We start from the raw sequence: 19,114 nt of genomic DNA on the forward strand, positions 1-19,114 counted from the left end.
GTTTAAGCCTCTGTGGCGACGTGGTAATGCACCGCATTACCGTCATAATTGCCACAAATGTTCTTTTGATTTAAACGATTTATGGTTAGGCGACTGCAATGTTGGTGAAATATGGTGCGAGCTAATCCAGCAATTTCTTTCAACTATTACAACTTTGGGGCTGAATCTCGTGTGTTATGAGTGTAATATAATACATTTTATTATATTTAATAGAAAATATACTAATTGCGTCTTCAGCTGCTTAACTTTTACATGCTCGGTATGATATGAGGTTACTTAGTTATTTTGTATGATTATTGAATCTCGTATTTTTAACAAGTGTATTTTATGCCGCCACACACTTGTGCACTAACTTAACATTCAGACGTTTGAAACGTTTTTAAAATGATCTTTTGGATTTTAAATAGAAAGCAAACGTCAGAATGGAATATATTAAGAAATAATCGATCGTCCAACTGATCATCCATCCATCTTCTATACCCGCTCGTACACACTGAACACCATAAACTGTGCAAGTTACAAAAAAGGACAGTACATTTAATAAGTGCCTGGATTCTCAACTTTATAACAAGTACCGCCCTAAATATAGCGTATATCCTAGTAAAGCACATTAGAACGCAGTTTGAATATATTTTAAAATTGAATCGATAATAAAGTTTGTTGTAGACCTAGATTTTGTAGGAATTTCAAGAGTGACCTTACACTGCCTAATCTTGAAATTCTTGAAAATGGACACTTTTTGTGTCCATACCTTCTCCCGGTTCTGTTGAATTTTACGCTACAATACGTCCTCCAGTCCAATCGTGTTTCTGAATGAACGTTTTACCGAGTCCTAAGAGTTTTCTCCTATTACTTGTGTTTCGCCCACATTCCAGAGACGCGCTGTTCGGGCGACCTTGTGATTTTTACATTGACCTCGACGTGCGGGGACACGGCCCGGGGTCCCCGCTGCCCCTCACCTCAGGGCTGCCTCGGAGTCGCAGACACCCTTATTGGGAGAGGGGTTACCGAAAAGCAGACGGATGGAGCTGGGAAATGGTACACCAGGATGCAGTACTAGCCCAGTACTATTGTGTTTGCAAACAAGCTGTTTCTTAAATGCATCATTCCACGCTTTTCAAAATCATGTCATTAATTATATGCGAGATCCTGATTTATAATAAGCTTAAACATTAAATTAATTGAACTATATCATAAGTATAGGGACGTCGGTTAGGCCCTGAAATCAGAACGAACTCAATAATTTCCAAAGGAACCAGTTTAGATTTTTTTTCTAATACTTATTCAGAAGTCTGTCGTCTGCAGTGCATTTCCACCCCCCATTCTGTCATTTCTTCTGGGAGCATGCACCGTGGAAATACTCCTTTGGATATCTCCGAAAGGGGCCGGCAGCGGCGTTGTTTCGTTTGTCACTCTCTATAGCAACTGTCCGCCACCATTAAAAACGCCTCCATTCAAGTGGCATCATTCTGGATGGCAAGAAAAGCAGCACCATCGTCCGAAAAGGGAGCCGAACAGCGTGTTTCTGCCGTCAGCCTTCGCATCGCTAAAACACTTTCCAACTAAAATATATACACGAGGGGCTTATTACTAATACTACATGACTAATTTTAAAATAAGCTAAAGCTTTACTGTATACCTAGCACGACTTGTATACACATGTATCTATTTATACATAGCCTACCTGCAAAAAAATGTCATCATTTAATATTTTTTATCATTTAACGGTCTTACTAGTAGGAGAAATGATGTGTTTTTGCGTAGCTCTTGAGTACGAGGTCAGTGTTTGGTCTATTATACGTGTTTCAGATAAAGAAGTATTTTGTAAAAAAAAAAAAAATCAGAGTTTCATTATTTAAAAATCTCAAACAACTAAAAGACCGCATTGGTGTGATGATTTGCGTCTCACGCATCTGACGAAGTGCGAATCTGTGGCACCACTTACAAACACACGGTTTGGCACAAACATTGGCTAAATGTCGTTTTGGCACCATTTGTACCCCGAAATCTATTTTCCATTCACCGAGACCAAATTTATGCGAGAGAAGCCGTAGCACGACACGCGATCTCCACAGAACCGGCGCACAGGTTCCATCTGTCTGTGTACAAGTTTGTTTTACACCTTGGTACAGAATACCATCATGCCGTTGACATTAATGCACTTGGAATCTGATATTTCATGCCTGCTGGAAATAGAGGGAAATCTGTGTTATTTACAGTTTACTAAAATAACAGTCTAATTTATCTTTTAAAAAAAAACCCGTGTATTCATAGCTTTTAAATTAATTTCCTATTATTAAATTCCATTTCTATTCCAAACTAATAAAGTTTTTTTTTTACTTTGTCGCAATCAAGAGGACATTAATGAATTCCCATTTGAGATTGGAAGCGTTTTTTCCTTTAAAACATTATTTTATAATTTAAGTGCGTCATATCCATGTTGTGTAATTAACTTTTGGCGTAATCATTGGGAAATAACATAGCAAAACTTAATCCATAAATTATTTTAAATGATATATGAATTTTTATCAAACAAAACAAAGATCATCGTTACCTTTAACATTAAGTCACATTTAAAACGCAAACCTTTCGATTGACGAAGGGTACTATTATTAAAAACTTACACTATGCGAGATTTAGACCCCTATGCATTCAAATAGTTAGATTTCTTTAAAATATATACACGCGTGCACGAATTAAAAACGATCCCTTTTGTACGAAATAGCACCTACTTCACAGCTACTGCTATCTTTCTGACTTCCATTCAGCCACATAACACACCACGCTATAGTCTTTTGAATTCAGATAAAGAAGGTGACGCAATTCTGAATTTTCTCTCCATTAGGCATCTCTTGCTATCGCGAGGTGGGTAAAGGCTGGGGTTTCGTACCTAAAACTGAAATGTCTGTTTTGGGATATATTGTGAGCTCTCAAATCCCTGGCATAAGAAACGTATTACCACTAGCTGTAATGGTATTTCAAATATAAAATATTTTGCACAAACCCCCGACGTCAAATCAGTTTGCAGCGAACGCTTATCGCGTCACAAGGTAGATGGCAAAAGTGCAAGGTGGCTAATTAAACGTGATATTTACATCGACTGTTCGTGAAAGTTAATGTGCACGCTTCCTCCGATCGCTCTCCCTGCTGCTGTCGTGTCGCGCTTCGGCTGTACAGGGGAACTCTCCTGGGGCAGGCAAAGCAGTCCTGGGGGGGGGGGGGATCTCAGGAGGTCCACGCACTGGATGCTCCGAGGGACAACCGCATCCATCAACCACCGCAGCCAATAAAGAGCGCAGTAGGGCGGAGCTCATGTGTTCGGGTCTGCATCCACTTGGCTAGGGTCCTACAGGCAGCCTGTGGCTGAAAGTAACTGTCAAATGCGCGGCTCCTTTAATGAGAGCGATCAGTCTGGTTCCGAGACTCATGGCGACTACAGCGTCTAATCATTACAATATACTCACCTCCAGCGCGTCTATCGCGCATTCTGAGCCGGGGAGCATGCAGCAAGCGACGACGTACAGAGATGGACAGAGCCTGCTGCAAAGTGACTACGCACTGCAGGCTAACAGTCACCCGCTCAGCCATGCACATCAGTGGATAGCCGCACTGTCACACGGTGAAGGAGCCCCGTGGTCCTCCGGCACCATCAGCGATCCAGACGTCAAGCCCGCCGTGCAGAGCGCCAGGGACGAACTGCACAGTTCCAGCAGCCTGCAGCACCAACCGCGGCACCCTCATCTGGTACACCAGCAGCACGGAAACCATCTAAACGCAAGAGGATGGAGAACGACCACATCTTCTCACACACAGAGCATGGCTACTAATAATAGCCAGAGTCTGATATATGCTCAGTCCGGATTCCCCATCAACGACTTGGTTACCGGCAGCAGACAGCCAATGCACCGGCACACCCTGAGAGACACCGAGGAGGACCACCACAGCCCGCTCATCAGTGACCAGGGCCACCCGGCGCCGCAACACCAGCACGACCACTCGGATGAAGACACACCAACCTCCGATGACTTGGAGCAGTTTGCCAAGCAGTTCAAGCAGCGCAGAATCAAACTGGGCTTCACGCAGGCGGACGTCGGCCTGGCTTTGGGAACCCTTTATGGAAACGTGTTTTCACAGACTACGATCTGCAGGTTCGAGGCCTTGCAGCTCAGTTTTAAGAACATGTGTAAGCTGAAACCTTTGCTAAACAAGTGGTTGGAGGAGGCAGATTCCTCCTCTGGGAGTCCCACCAGCTTGGACAAGATTGCGGCGCAGGGGAGGAAGAGGAAAAAACGAACTTCCATCGAGGTAAGCGTAAAAGGAGCATTGGAGAGTCATTTCTTAAAGTGTCCAAAGCCCGCGGCATCAGAAATAACCGCACTGGCGGACAGTCTTCAGCTGGAAAAAGAAGTGGTGAGAGTTTGGTTTTGTAACCGAAGACAGAAAGAGAAACGTATGACGCCCCCCGGAGGACCGGTACCAGGAGGAGAGGACGTATATGGGGACACGCCGCCTCACCACGTGGTCCAGACATAAGTTCAATGAAACAGCAACGGAACGTCTTGAACTTTGTTGACTATGAAACCTTTCGTTTCCTCTCTAATTACTTACTAAGCACCGGGCTGCTGTGGGCGATACTGTGCACTTATATTTGGCCCATCAGGCGGAAACCGCAGGCGATGCAGTGAGTATATTAACACTGACGGCAGGCCTGGGAGGGGAAGGACTGTCCTTAAAGCGGAGAAGAAACTCTCCGGTACACGCCCAGCACTGTGACACTTCCGTAAAGTGTGCTCCCACATTTTGGGGGAACCAGCTCATTATGGGTTACACTGACAATAACATTACTGGAACCAGAAGACTTTTGTAGAAAATACAGAGAAACACTGAATGGTTTCTATTATTTTTGGATAGTTTCCATGTCCTTGATATGATAGACGAAGACTAAGAATTGTATTCAGTAATTAAACGCCATCTTTACCTTCTCATCGGGAGCTGAAGGGTTGAGTGTCGGCTATGGTATTGGTTACTTGTCCGTCTCGAGACATAATGAGTCACGCGTATTTATTATTATTATTATTATTATTATTATTATTGCTACTACTACTACATAGTATTTTAATAATAGTTGAATCCATTCAATACATGCTAGACAATGTTCCATTAAAACAATTCATGTTTATGTACAGCCTGGTACGGAGTTACCAAGGAGAAACAGATGCGCGTTCCCGATTTAAGGACATCAGAGCGCGCAGTACACAAAGACGCACAGCAGCAGCTTGCAGAAAGGGCACGGAGGGGCTGTCTGGCTACTGAGACCGGACACTTTTTACCGATATTTCACCTCAGACGTCTGACAGAACACCCCGCTCACCTGTAAATATGTCACAGTTCAGTTTCCTTCACAATGGAGTGCTTTCCTTTAAACGATTTCTAAAACAAAACAGGTTTTAACTGTTTAAAATTATTTTTTTATTCAGATGATTTTTGCATAACTTTGTATTGCATTTAATACATGATGCTTTTATTTAAAGTAACCTAAAGCAGGAACATTGCTCACTGTTTGTCACACTCATATCTCCATATGAGGTGCTGCTGGTGTTTTACCTGAGTTCTTTTATGGAGACTAATTGTCTCGTTGTTTATGACCTTGTCTTTCGAGTTCATGCTGAGTGGCCGTCATTGTCGCCGGCTGTTAAGAAATTATATGAAGATAAAACATGTGGGTGTTTTATTGGGGTAGACTACAGCTTAAAAACGAACTTAGAGTTTCACTCTATTTAAAAAAATAAGCAACATAAGCTCCCAAACACCTATAGTTTTAATAAGGTGCGTCTTATTTCAATACATTTTAATTTGGATCGAAATTAATTTATTGACGTAGCAGAAATCTGTCGTATGGTTTATATATAAATAATGCACCATGAATCAATATTGCTTTTCGCGTTTTTCACATTCATATGGAATAAGCAAGGTCACGTTTTTCATGCTGTTTTTCCAGCTCGCTTAGAAGTTAAAAATCAGTCGCTCGCAGACGCAATGATAAAGTTTGTGTTTGAAGGTTACGCAGATTCAACAGTCGTCCTTCGTTGTTCTTTGTACTTATGTGACTTTAAACACGGTGTTTTATTATTCTGTGTGTGTACATGCTGCCCAGAGAAACGTGGTGACATCGTTTAGGAGTTGCCTGCTTTTTGGTACCAATAAGCCAACGAAATGGACTCCGTGCCCACTCTATCAGTAGCTTTAATTAATGGACTAATTAACTGCCTGAGAAACTGTGATATGTTTTCCGTTTTTTGTTTTCCTGTTTGTCACATTCTGTTTGATTTGGATAAACTTGCGGGGAAATAAAACAGACACAGAGGTAACAACAGGCTAATGTTTCGGCAAGAATTTATTCAAACAAACGAACGATTGCGCGTCTGATTTTGCCCATTACAACAGTGGTCTATTCATGGTTTATATTTGTATTTTCTTCAACAGAAATCCATGCGTCTTTTAATTTAAAATTTTAAATAGTTGGTTTACCAGTTGCAAAACTGACCATGTATAGGCTACTTCATAAGCAGTTATGGATGGATGGATGGATGGAATTGCAAAAATACCTGTATCTCATGCTATAAAAACTATATGAACTGAAGGAAAGGCAGTAATTGCGTGACCAGTGCCCATTTATCGAAAACAGACTTACATATGATTCTGTTATGACTACATTTGTGTATGGAGGAATACTGTATTTCGCTATCAGCGGTATTTTTAAACCAACAGCTTATGCGATTTCCCACAATTGTTTCAGATATATTTATATTACCCCTGAGAATTAGCCGGCGTTGAGTGTGCATGGTGAATGGCTATTAGAGGGTCTCCGTGTGTTTTTTCGGTTACTTCTGTACTTTCCTTCGGGATTCATGAAGTTTGTTTTCTGTTCTCTTGCAATGACTCCGCGCAACGGGTCATTCTAATTAGTATTAAAACGGTCATCCTACCCTGCGGCTTTAAGATGACACATAGACCGCCCTCTACCGAGGGAAACTGCGCGTGTGAGTTGTTTCGGGGTCTCGCCGATACGCCGTTAACAGGAACACAAGTGAAATATCTTTAAAAATACACATCAGGGTCTAGCCTGTACTGAAACATACTGGATGATGTATCAGTTTTGGAAAGGCCTGAATGACAGTAGTTTAGAAAAATTAACAATTAACGTAAAATTACACTGTATTTCATTGCGCGCCCATTACCCCAAACAATCTAAATAATTTATTATTCAATATAATATCAAATTGATATGTAATAAAGTCCAATTTGCATATTTCCAAAAGTACAGCTAAAATTAAGCAGTATGTGTCGAGCCAGGATATATTCGATAAAATGTTAAGAAATTTTGATTGTTTTTCATTGTCATACACTTTCAGAAAAACTGCTGGGCCTGTTCTCTTTATTTGTCACGCTCTACTTGACTACCCGAACATCTTTCGTCATTTCAGAGATATTTCAGCTGTGCCCCACTGTCGTAAGTTCGGTTATCTGCATTATATTATTTGGGAAGATCTCTTCATGATAAGATTATGACCTTTTATCAGTGCCGGTGGATTAAAGGGATAGCAAGGCTGTTTGTCTCAAGGTATTTTAATTAAAAATAGTGAATTGATATTATCTACACTAACAAAATATAAACACGTAAAACATTATAGGTTAATATCAGCATCAGGTTTGATACAGTTTCTGCGTAGCTGACCAGATCCGTATTAAATCCGTATGACGCCAATTGTAGACTTCTTGTAATTTTACTGGCATGTCAGATAGCCCCCGAATCCGCCAAATACGCCCTGGTCCGCGTATTTACCATTAGTTTGCGTAGGCTTACGTAAAATCATTCTAGGGGAAGTCAAGCTTTACGATTGCTCTCTCCATGTCCTTCACCTATATTTTCTTTCAATGTTTTGTTGATACTAAAAACCCATTAGTGTAATTAGTTATTGACTGGTTGAGCGGGTAAAACGCGTTTTTCGTGTCCCATCGCGACAAGTCGCCTATCAGCAGCTATAAATAAGCTTTGTGTCTTTAGCGACACCAGAACAGGTCGGTCTCACATTAATATGTCACGATCTCCTGGTCTGAGCACAAAACGCCAGCTAATAAATATGACGTACATCTTCAGCACGTTACATCACGGTAAATTAGCTCAGATAAATGGAGATTTATTATTATACACAACAGACCACTTTAACTGCAATTTCAATCGGCAGTTTACTGGGGCTGGATTCGTATGTTTTTTTGCACCGTAGTGCATAAACTTAAATGGCATTCAGTTTGCTAAACGCGTTTAAATGAGTTGCGCTAATGGTAACTCGGGTTTATTTATCCCATGCAGTAGTAGCAATGACAACAACAAATATTTGTGATGTTCACAACAGAAATATCCGAATTACGCCCCCCCCACCACCACCAAAAATAAACCTCAGTTGAATTTCTGTGAATTCGTCCAACAGAAACTCGATCTATGTTCAAAGTAACTGCAAACACGCTACCTTTAGCATACCTTAACTAAATGTATCTTAAGCTTTCCCAGTTGAATACTTCAGCAAACATTGCCATTGAATGAGTCACATGATAAATAGGACGCAGCCTTGCTCTGTTGGACTCACGCTACATTCACTTGATCAAGATTCTGTACATGTAGAGAAACCAGATGCGCCTTCAGTCCGGTGTGACACCAGATACAAATACAGATAGAAACGCAGTTTACACCAGGCCAGGTATAAAATCACGTGACTCATCGCAATTAAAGAAATGAAAAACTAATATTTATAATCCATGATATTGGTGTATGATTACCAGCAATTACACGTGACAATCTATATTTCTTTGAATATTTCAGCACGAACTATGTTTGCCTGACACCGTTCCACCAACAATCTTTCTTGTTACAGACTTGTAATAGGACAGTCTTTAAACAGCCAACAAAAATTCCATCCATCCATCCATTTTCCTGCCAGCCCATCGCAGGGCACACTCACACATCATTCACGCACACACACACGCACACACAGGTTTGTAATGTGGGGACTCTCCATTCATTCCTAGGGACATTTGGTCCCCGCAATGTAATATAAAACTAATGCACACACACCTGACCTGCCCATCTCACACATCCCACCCTACAGCCATTCAGCTACACCTGAGCTAAGCACAGCCACGCCCCCATCACTTAGCCAGATGCTCTGCTCCAGCTTTCATTCTAAATGCCTGCACAGACTAACCACATGTAGCTGGATTCTGTGCATTTGCAGGAAGAAATGGGGCCAGCTGGGGGGATTCTGGGGAGACAGCGGGTTAAGTGAGACGAGTCTCGAACCCAGACCCTTGCAGCAGTGCACCAGGACTGTTCATGGGCCAGTTGCTGTGGCTCCATCCTCACCCTCAAACCTTCCTGCACGGCTGAGTTACTAATGCCACTGGACACCTCTGGCATGCCCTATAGTAGCCACATTGGCAGTCGAACGACTGGCATCGACATCATGCTCCGGGTATCTGTCCCGGGACCCTGGATTCTCTTTGGAAGCAGATGCTGTATTTCTTGAGGTAGGATGCTTGGGAATCGTGTACTAAAATGACCTGTGGCTAAAAGGCTCAGTGTCACATGTGACAGAGGTCACATGACCCGGCATCGTCATGGATACCCATTACTTGTCAGCGCATACCGGCGGTATCTCGCGTGACGTTGTCTCCGCATCACCAAACAGATGGCACACCTGATACCTTAAATCCTCAGGGACGTCAGACCGCTGTCATCCTTAATGCCGGCACCTCCTGTCTTCCCCGTTTATTTGAAACACCGTCAGGTTCGCACTCCAGCTGTCCAAAGAAGCGTCTGCAGGAAAATCAGGATGAGCGACGCCAGCGAGCTTTATGCTGGGCTTCCGATGGGCTGGGTGTGAACTCCTCACCCCAACCAATCCACACCACCGGCAGAAGGCGCAAGGCCTAGTTTATAGGAGTTTTTTAGTCGGGGAAAATGAGCGACGTTCTCGGTAGAACTGTCACATCCGGCCCTTACTTCACCCCCCCTGCAAAAATAATACCAGGGCTCTGGATTAGTAAGTAGTTGACTTACTCTTCACTTTTCCAAGAACAAATGTCACTAAGTGCATTGCAGGAGGGAGGGAGGAAGACAGACAGATAGACAGATAGATAGATAATGACCCCGCACTCAGACCCCAGGCTCTGCCCCCATTCGGTGTGTATATACAGTATACATGTGTGTGTCACAAAGGAGAGAAACATGCAATATGGAGAAGAATTCCAGTGTACTTCTGCACAAGGCAAATAAAGCCAAATAAAATCATTTCAAATAGGGTAGATGTCTTGATAAACATTAAAATAATGACAGCAACTCACTGTATTACTCATGGTAATATTACCTAAATGACTGTAGTAAATGCTCTTACTGTTAGACATCTAAAATATAAAAATGAAACGGATCTGCTGACCACATCTTCAGTCTGACAAAAATGCTAATAAATAAGACTGGATTTTCTTCTGCCGCTCTCCTCATCTGCCCCAGGTCCAGCGACTCAGTGGCGTTTCAGCACCTGCCAGGCTACCACAGGGGGCAGTACAACCCCCTGCAGACTTCATTAAACTGTCCTCCAACAGGTCATTAAAACAGCAGCACTGTAAAGAGGAACAAAAAAACCAGACCGGGGCCCAAAGAATCACTGCAGGTCGTCAGTGGGCAGGCTAACGAGCCTCACAGGGCCTGGATGGTGCCACACACAGACAGACAGACAGACAGGCAGGCAGGCAGACACACACACACACACACACACACACACACACACACACACACACACAAAGACACGCAAACATGGACAGTGACCCCACAGCCCCGTAACACGTGCAGCAAGACAGCGAAGTTTTTTTTCATCAGGGAAAACAAAAGGAGAGGTCTGAAGTTTGGTCAGATTCATTCACAATTTTTACTTTATTAAATTCAGGTGTACAAGAAAAAAAAAAAGGAGAGGCACAGGTCAGCGCTGTGTTCTGCAGAGGGTTAGGGTTAGGTTTAGGGTTAGGTTTAGATCTCAGTGCTCAGAGACTGAAAACCACTGGGAGATCAAGCAGAATTACAGGCATACAGGACGCTAATCAGTTAATGTGCTTCTTCCAACAGTGTGGGTGTGTGCGTGTAAATGCTCTTAATGTCCAAGACTGGGAGGCGCTGCACACACAGGAAATGCATGCGGCTCACCACTCATTCCCCGCAATCCGCACATACATCAGCATGTTTGTGCTTTCGCATGTATATGCAGCAGCTTATTTTTTTTCATGACACTGATACCAAAACAGCACGGCTCTCTTTCGACAAAATAAACAAGCAACACACAACATCGTTACAGGAAAGCCGTCGAGGATTTTCTAAACATTTGCAGTAGTGAGGGCGCCTTGCTCTGCGTTGTCATGCTGTAGCGCGGCCGGTCATCCAAGACATTCATCAGAATGCTTTGCATGATGTGCCTCGTCTGTGTGTGACGTATTTAGCGTGATGCGCCGCATGTTTGCCGCGCACAGCGTGTCGATGGGCTGCTTTGCAATGCGGCTCAGGTGGTGACTGGGCGTTGCCCGGACAGGGTGGTGTTTGAGACGTTTTTAAGTCAGGACGTCTGAGTCTCTGCAGATCAGCATGTTTCCCCATCATCACTCGTGACACCTGCGGCCTGGGGAGTGGCAGTATATAATCTCCACCCTCCTCCACCTAAGGCACAACGATGTCTCATAAACGGAGATAAGGACGAACAAAAAAAATAATAATCAGGCATCTTCTGTAGCACCTGAACTCCATCCTAGGCAGACAGGAGCAACACTGAACATGGTCGTGTCTTTCAGTAAGGAGAGCCACAACACATGTGTTCACCTAAGGGCATCAGTGCTGACGTAGAGTGGATGCATCCATCTGCCTGACCTCTACAACTTCATTCTGCATAGAAAAGACAACTTAATGTGGGTAATCATCTCAGCAGAGGTGGGTGGACAGAATGGGAGATCAGCTACTCTGGATTAAAAAATAAAATAATCGCAGTGGAGAAATTAAAAAATAAAAAATCGCAGTGGAGAAATTAAAAAATAAAAAATCGCAGTGGAGAAATTAAAAAATTGCAGTGGAGAAATTAAAAAATAAAAAATCGCAGTGGAGAAATCAAGCCCTGAGATCAGCATCCTTGCCAAAACTGAAAGGGAAATGGAGGACTAAGAGGACCTGGGGACCACGACCGGACGAGGCAGAGCAGCCGCAGTAGATCCCGTCATGGCCAGGGCAATCGCGCTCCCCAGTCACTGGGTGAAGCTCTTCTTGATGGCCACGCCGGGGAAATGCGCAATCAGCTCCTGGACGACACGCGCGTCTATCTGCGAGCAGAAGGACACGTCGAGAAGCAGCAGGCAGGGGCAGCAGCGGAGCAGCTTCCACAGGGAAGCTGGGCTCACCATCCGGGTCCCTGCCACACAGACACACGGTGGTCAGGCCCCACAGCACTGCTAACCCCGCCGGTCACAGGGATATCCACAGTGGACCTCCTTGACGCCGCCTACTCCCAGCGTCTCCAGGAGCCAAAGACGCAGTCTATTCAAACCCCATGTGGATAACAGTCAGTAACAGCGGGTAAGCACACTGACTGAGGGCAGCGGCCTCCGCGACTGCAGGAAAATGTAAAAACAGGCCCGAAGGGCTTCAGATTCAATTTATCATTTCTTTGGCCAGAAATGTCACATTTAAATATCTTTTTCATGAAAATAAAGAAAATTTCTTATTCGTTTTGCTTTGTTTTGTTTTCCCCCAAAAGGCATGCTGAAATCCACCGGAATGCAACAATTTTTCAGCATTCTCCCGCTAAAACACTGGTCAATTACACACTCCATTTTCTCAAAGAAGCGTACAAAAAAAAAAAACGCAATAAACTAGCTAACAAAATAAAGCGTGAACAACAGGAGATTTGTAGCGAAATCCCGCAATCAAAAGCGGAAGCCCGTCGGGGAAATTAACGCGAAGTCCCCATGCCGACCCAAAAAGCATCAAATTAATGAATAAAAAGTAAATGTTAATTTGGTATTAATATAAAATATTCTGGCTTATTAAATTAAACCTGGGTCAATTTTAAATTTTTGCCTGCTGGGACCTAATAGGATTCAAGGGTTTTATTTATCACATGCAAGGTATACAATTCGACTTAACCTGCAGTGAAATGCAAGGTGGTCGGCTCTGCCATAAGAACACTGACAGCCAGGAAAGACGACTCACCCAGGATGTCGAGGTGCTGGAGGGCAGGACAGCCAGCAGCCATCTCCTCGATGTCCGAATCACAGACGGTCCGATTGGCGGTGAGGAAGAGCTTCCGCAGACGGGGCAGCTGCCGGGCCAGGTTCTGGAAGCAGCCGGAGCTGCTCTGCAGAGTGGAGCACCAGCCCAGGTCGAGCTCCTCCAGCAGCCGGCAGCCGGACACCAGGTCCGCCAGTCCGCGCTCCGTCAGGTTCTTACAGCGCCACAGGTCCAGCGAGAGCAGCGAGCGGCAGCGTGTGCTAAGCAGGCTGGCCACCGCGTCATAGTCCTCGATCTGTGGGCGGCAGCGCCACGGGCAGGCTTGAACTTCAGCGGGACCACATCAGCATACGCAAAGCACCAATCACACATAACTTAATGTGCGGGGAGGGGGCGACTCACCATTACACAGCTCCCCAGGTTAAGGTGTTTCAGCTCAGTGCAGAAGGTGAGGATGTTCAATATGGCCGTTTGCTGCAGTCAGGAATGACGGCCCCCAACCAAACAGCAAAGAGAGGATTAGGACTTGGTTACACACAGTAATATTCCTGGTGGATTGTACAGATATATTATTAGAAAAATGCTTTAAAAATCTTCAGGTTGAGGGATGTGTTGGTGGTCAACCTCCTATCCCAGCCCGCAGCATGCACACGCCCCTCCGGCCGAGCAGCTATAATCAGTGGGGTACCTCACGGTTCTGTTATAGGACCATTCCTCTTTTGAAACGTTAATTTCCCAGCTTTGCGCAGCCTGAAATGACACCCAGCCGCCTCCCTCCACATCACCGTGCCCGCTGTGTCTCACCTCCACCTTGGTGCGGTACAGCACCAGCCGCCGCAGCTGTGTCAGTTTGGCTATGTGCCCGAAAGCTTGGGGCTGCAGCCGGTCACAGGAAGAGAGGTTGAGTTCCTGCAGGCCCGTGCAGGTCTGGGAGATGACCTCCAGGCAGGCCTCGGTCAGGAAATGGCAGCAGGACAGTTCCAGGCAGACCAGGCCCTGCCCACATGCCTTAATGAAGCTGGATGGGAAGGAGAGGGATTCCCTGCCCATCAAGACTACAGCAGACACCCCCCCCCCCACACACACACACTGCTGCACTGAACACCCCCACTAGGCACAGTGCTATGGTACAGACTGTATTAAAGGAACGACAAAAGAGACACTTGAATTGGTTCACTATGTTTTACAGTGTAAAATACTTATTCACGGCACAGTATGTTACATACTGCATATAAAACTGTATTAATACCTGCTCTAATTTTAACCCATAACACAAACTGACCCAGTTTCAAACATTCACTGAATATCATCTCAGTACAAATGAATAATAAGTGTACATGCATGTGCACACACTAATGCACGTCAACACACGTGTCCCTCAGGGTCCTCCGCAGAGCTGAGCGGTGAGCGGTGGGGTGAGCCCAGGCGTACCTGCAGAAGCCAGTGACAGTGAGAGCCCCGCGGTTCCCCGTCCAGGACAGGTTGAGCCTCTGGACCATGGTGCAGCACCTCTGCAGGTAGCCCAGGGAGGCGTCGCTCAGCCAGGCCCAGTAGGGCTGCAGGCTCAGCTGGACGTACTGCAGCGGGTCACAGCAGTGCTGCCTCAGAAGCTTGCAGGTCTGGGCCAATCGGCACAAGTCTGGCAGGGTCAGGTGACTCACGATGAGCTGGATCAGCTTTGGCGAGGCACAGCGAGACGGGGCGTCAGACCAGGACAGGACAGGCGGGGAACCAAAGATCCGAGGATCCAAAGCTGGGAAGCGTGTAACACCTACCTCATAGGGAAGCTTGTCAAAGTAGCCATTCCCCGTACCCCGCTTGGCGTCTTCGGCCTGTCTGCCGTAGCACGCCTCCAGTTCCCTGTCCTCCTCCTCGCCCTCACTCAGATCGCTCATGTCCAGCATAGGGGTCTTGTATAGCGCCAGGACGGGGCGCTCCTTGACCCCGCGCAGGATGACGGCATCCAGCTCTGTGTAGTAGTCCAGCATGGAGCTGTTTACCTCTAGCCGAATCAGGTTAGTGGCGAAGTTTATCTGCTTGATGCTGGGAGAAAACTGCCGGGCCTGTGGGTTCAGGCTCTTGGTGGGCTCCCCCGCCCACAGCACCTCCCACCTGAGGGGAGGGAGAGGCGCGAATCAGCACGGCGACCACCTCTCACCCCGGTCGTCACCTTCTCCAAAGCCTTCCAGGTTTTGGTAGCTGCAAGTGCTTTCAAGCAACAAAAAGCAGAACCACTAGACACAAGAACAACTTCTTCCCAAAAGCTGCAATAACTATTAATCAGTGATCTTCATAATCCATCCATCCATCCATTTTCCAAACCGCTTATCCTACTGGGTCGCGGGGGGTCCGGAGCCTATCCCGGAAGCAATGGGCACGAGGCAGGGAACAACCCAGGATGGGGGGCCAGCCCATCGCAGGGCACACTTACACACCACTCACTCACACACGCACTCCTACGGGCAATTTTAGCAACTCAGTATGTTTTTGGACTGTGGGGGGAAACCGGAGTACCCGGAGGAAACCCCACGACGACATGGGGAGAACATGCAAACTCCACACACGTGACCCAGGCGGAGACTCGAACCCGGGTCCCAGAGGTGTGAGGCAACAGTGCTAACCACTGCACCACCATGCCGCCCCACTTCATAAGTGTTTGTGCCCTTTGCACATCAGTGTTTCTCACTGGCCCCTTGACATTACATTGTTCTTACCCCCCAGTCAGCACACAAATTTGTTTAGATTCTGTTCTTGTACATGACTTCTGTTTAGCTGTATTTTGTTTTTGTTTCCACTTCATTTTTGTCTGTATAGCCGCGTCTGTCTGCTCTCACGCCTGCACCAAGGAGATTTCTTGCACGTGCCTGTGTTTGGCGAATAAACCTGATTCTGATTCTGAGACGGCAACACCGGGGAGGCTAACCTGACATCAGCAGGTGGGTTCTGGGAAAAGGGGTTGAGCGAGCAGGCCAGGATCTGGACAATCCCGCCTGGGTGGTAGGTCTCCAGCACTTCCAGGGCAGTGGGGTAGACAGGCTCCTCAAAGCCCAGTTCGATGTAGTCCTGGCTGTGGAAGGAGAGGGGCGTCCTGGGGAACAGCTGTGGCGTGCTGGAGCACTGTTCCCACCAGGGCCCATACATGCGGAACACGGCGGTCTGGGTGAAGTCTCCGGAGCTGGGGTAGACGTTGGGCAGGCCAGCCAGGTTCCACATAGTGTAGGACATGCTGTTCTCGCTGCCATAGTGGGAACTGAAGTCCAGCACCTCCTTAGCGTACTGTTTCACCTCCACGCTCAGGGGCAGCGTGCGCTGGCTGCATTCGACGGCCCGCCGGCTGGTGAGAACCTCGCCCCGGGTTCCGTTTCTGGACCGGCGCCGCAGACAGATATAGTAAAACATGCCCAGTAGGGTTAGCATACGGAAGGACTGGCCTGGGACCGGGGAAGACCAGAAGCAGGACCAGGCAGCAGTCTGCACTAATCAGCTCAGGCTACAGGATCAAACGCATGCAGCACCTGCAGGTCAGACAGAGAAAGGCAGAGCGCGACAGCAACAAGCTCATGAGCATCAGTCACCGCTATAACTGGCCAGAAGGGGGCAGTCTCCATAAACCAATCTGAAGATATGCAATACCACTGTCATTAAGTCGATTTCAACGGGGAATGTGGAGGTGTGACATTAGCTGTCCTGCTGCAAGTGGCAGGAAACCACTGGGTAAACCCAAGAGAGGTGGATATGGAGTAAGGAATGCAAACGTCACTGTGGGCTGGTGAGAAACACACACGGGTGTAGTTTTCACACCAGGGAAATCACAGACATTAAGTCATTGTTAATGTCACCCTAGTAATAAGAATTTGAAGCTCAAGCATTAGGCGTTCATGCACTAGTTATGTATCTATTATTGACCACGTTGTAACTGCGGGAAAAGTATCTGTTCAAAAAAAAAATTGATCTGACTCTCTGACATTAATTACACACCATTAGTTTACGCGCACTAAGTGCATCAAGCAGCCTTCAAGTCTGCTGTCATCTCCATTAGGGTTTTATCAAATTTTGTTCTGCCGGCAAAGAATGGTTCAGCGAAATCTACTATATAAAAAAAAAACGGAGAGGTTTGAGTCTATATGGGGACACTCGATTACATTTTGGTTCAGGCGCTGCTTTATGTTACCCGTCAGGTGTTGCTTACATTTAGGTTGTCATCGGCACCTTAATGGGCGAGGAAGACCACCATCACCATCGCGGCATTCAGCCTGTCAGCTATGAATCACCACCTGACCGACAGATTATAAACGGTGTAGCCGATACAGCACCGGCCCGAGCGGGGCTTCACCGACAAGACGCGTTTCGGCATGTACGCCAAAATATAGCACGGGTGCCATTCTTCTCGCTCATAAAGACGGGCACAGCCATCGCGTCCAGTTTTGCTGAGACGTAAAATTTGGCTGCTGGGTTAAGTAACGGCAGGCGTCCCGAAGGTGCTATATAAATAAACTTGACTTGCTTGCAAGGGTGGACGCCGGTGTATAAACTAGCAATTAAGCAGCAGAAGTATTGCAGCTAAAGTACTATAACATTTTATTGACGTTACTTACGGTATATCCAAATACCAGTGAAAATAATACAAGCGCCTCCGTGACATTTCTAAATCCATCTAGAAAACAGCAGCGATCGCATGGCACCATCATTTCCCGTCCGGACCGTAAACATCCGGCTCCTCGCCCTGGCTCTGGGGGTTTATGGGAAATGTAGTTCCCATTCAAATGTCAATGTTATTATTCCATGTATGTTTTAACTTTATCAGCTCGGTCTCTTGATCGAATGTATTCTACATACATCAGAATTGGCTTCTATTAAAATTTTATATAGACTTTACTGGTAAGTCTGTACCATTTTAACAGCATCGAACACTGATAATCAATTATAAGGACTAGTATTAAGTATTATATATAAGGTATTATTTTTACACTTACACAACCCTGCTCACCTGCTGGTCTGAGTGGCGGGGTACCTGGTTTTCTACTTCAGCCACCACACGACACATTTGGTTTCCTGCTTTTCGAAGAGGAAATAATTCAGTCTCAGCTCTGAATGTTTGTTTAGTTTTTTTTTTTTTTTGGGAGGGGGGCGGAGCGGGGGTTAGTCGTAAAAATAAAGTCCTTCAAAACATCTTTTAGTGACAATAAAATAATATACGCAATACATTAATGGGTCCTACTTTGTGCGCAAAGACAAAACTGCCGTTTTTCTTATCAAAGCTCGCCATTAGGACTCCTAATCCCTCACATTGGTTATGGAAAACAAACTGTACCGATAAACCATGACCAGCAGGGAGTTTCGATGTTACTTACAGCACTGCCAATTAACAGCGGTTAGAGGTGGTATGAGGCTCTGCAGGTAAGGACCCGTGATTGAGAAATCGTTGGATAGCTGGCAGAGTTAGCAGAGCAGGGACCTGCAGCTACAAGTGGCTGGGGAGTGGGCAGTACCCAGGCGGATCATCTGCCCACCTAACAGAGACAGTTCAAATTTAACCAAGTGTTTGATGATTTAATAGAATCACTGTATTGGGAAACAACACACCCCCCTCCCCCCATCAAATTCAAACACTGGTGCCTATTAGCATATCAAATCAAATTCTGATTCTAGGATGGCATCCCGGACCATGGTACTGCCACTGCGGCAAAATGGTGCCCCACTGAGGGCAGGGTCTTTAGCTCCAGGACCTGGCAGACTCTGCTCCTCATGTGGACTTGCTTTGCGTGATTTCTAGTGCCTGCTAAATTAGTAAATGTAAAATAC

General features: G+C 45.8%; 2 protein-coding genes across 5 annotated transcripts; one reads left to right on the plus strand and one right to left on the minus strand.

Moving 5' to 3' along the window:
* Nucleotides 1–3,294: 3,294 nt before the first annotated feature.
* Nucleotides 3,295–6,488, plus strand: pou3f2b (POU class 3 homeobox 2b). The gene has a single exon (XM_049025956.1). The coding sequence runs from the start codon at nucleotides 3,397–3,399 to the stop codon at nucleotides 4,531–4,533; it is 1,137 nt and encodes a 378-aa protein (XP_048881913.1). The 5' UTR covers nucleotides 3,295–3,396; the 3' UTR covers nucleotides 4,534–6,488.
* Nucleotides 6,489–10,992: 4,504 nt separating this feature from the next.
* fbxl4 (F-box and leucine-rich repeat protein 4) lies at nucleotides 10,993–18,384 on the minus strand. 4 transcript variants are annotated; one of them, XM_049026499.1, is made up of 8 exons: nucleotides 18,300–18,384; nucleotides 16,236–16,827; nucleotides 15,088–15,424; nucleotides 14,744–14,988; nucleotides 14,117–14,330; nucleotides 13,715–13,786; nucleotides 13,295–13,607; nucleotides 10,993–12,494 (listed from the first exon to the last, which is right to left on the minus strand). In XM_049026499.1, the coding sequence occupies exons 2-8, from the start codon at nucleotides 16,727–16,729 to the stop codon at nucleotides 12,331–12,333; spliced, it is 1,839 nt and encodes a 612-aa protein (XP_048882456.1). In that variant the 5' UTR covers nucleotides 16,730–16,827; nucleotides 18,300–18,384; the 3' UTR covers nucleotides 10,993–12,330. The 4 variants fall into 4 exon arrangements, with proteins under 4 accessions (XP_048882456.1, XP_048882453.1, XP_048882454.1 ...); XM_049026496.1 differs by lacking the exon at nucleotides 18,300–18,384 and adding an exon at nucleotides 17,908–18,096 and having other exon boundaries at nucleotides 16,236–16,676; XM_049026497.1 differs by lacking the exon at nucleotides 18,300–18,384 and adding an exon at nucleotides 17,908–18,091.
* Between the last annotated feature and the right edge of the window lie 730 nt (nucleotides 18,385–19,114).

Source organism: Brienomyrus brachyistius, chromosome 9 (genome assembly GCF_023856365.1).
Source record: "Brienomyrus brachyistius isolate T26 chromosome 9, BBRACH_0.4, whole genome shotgun sequence".
NCBI classification, from domain to species: domain Eukaryota; kingdom Metazoa; phylum Chordata; class Actinopteri; order Osteoglossiformes; family Mormyridae; genus Brienomyrus; species Brienomyrus brachyistius.

What these genes read in the sequence shown, in the direction of transcription:
- pou3f2b (XM_049025956.1), top strand. Translation starts at nt 3,397, where the DNA reads ATGAGAGCGATCAGTCTGGTTCCGAGACTCATGGCGACTACAGCGTCT.
- fbxl4 (XM_049026496.1), bottom strand. Translation starts at nt 17,966, where the DNA reads ATGGATTTAGAAATGTCACGGAGGCGCTTGTATTATTTTCACTGGTAT. An exon ending in CACTGGTATTTGGATATACC is followed by an intron (nt 16,677 to 17,907) that starts GTAAGTAACGTC and finishes GCGCCGGTCCAG; the next exon opens with AAACGGAACCCGGGGCGAGG. An exon ending in AACCCACCTGCTGATGTCAG is followed by an intron (nt 15,425 to 16,235) that starts GTTAGCCTCCCC and finishes CCCTCCCCTCAG; the next exon opens with GTGGGAGGTGCTGTGGGCGG.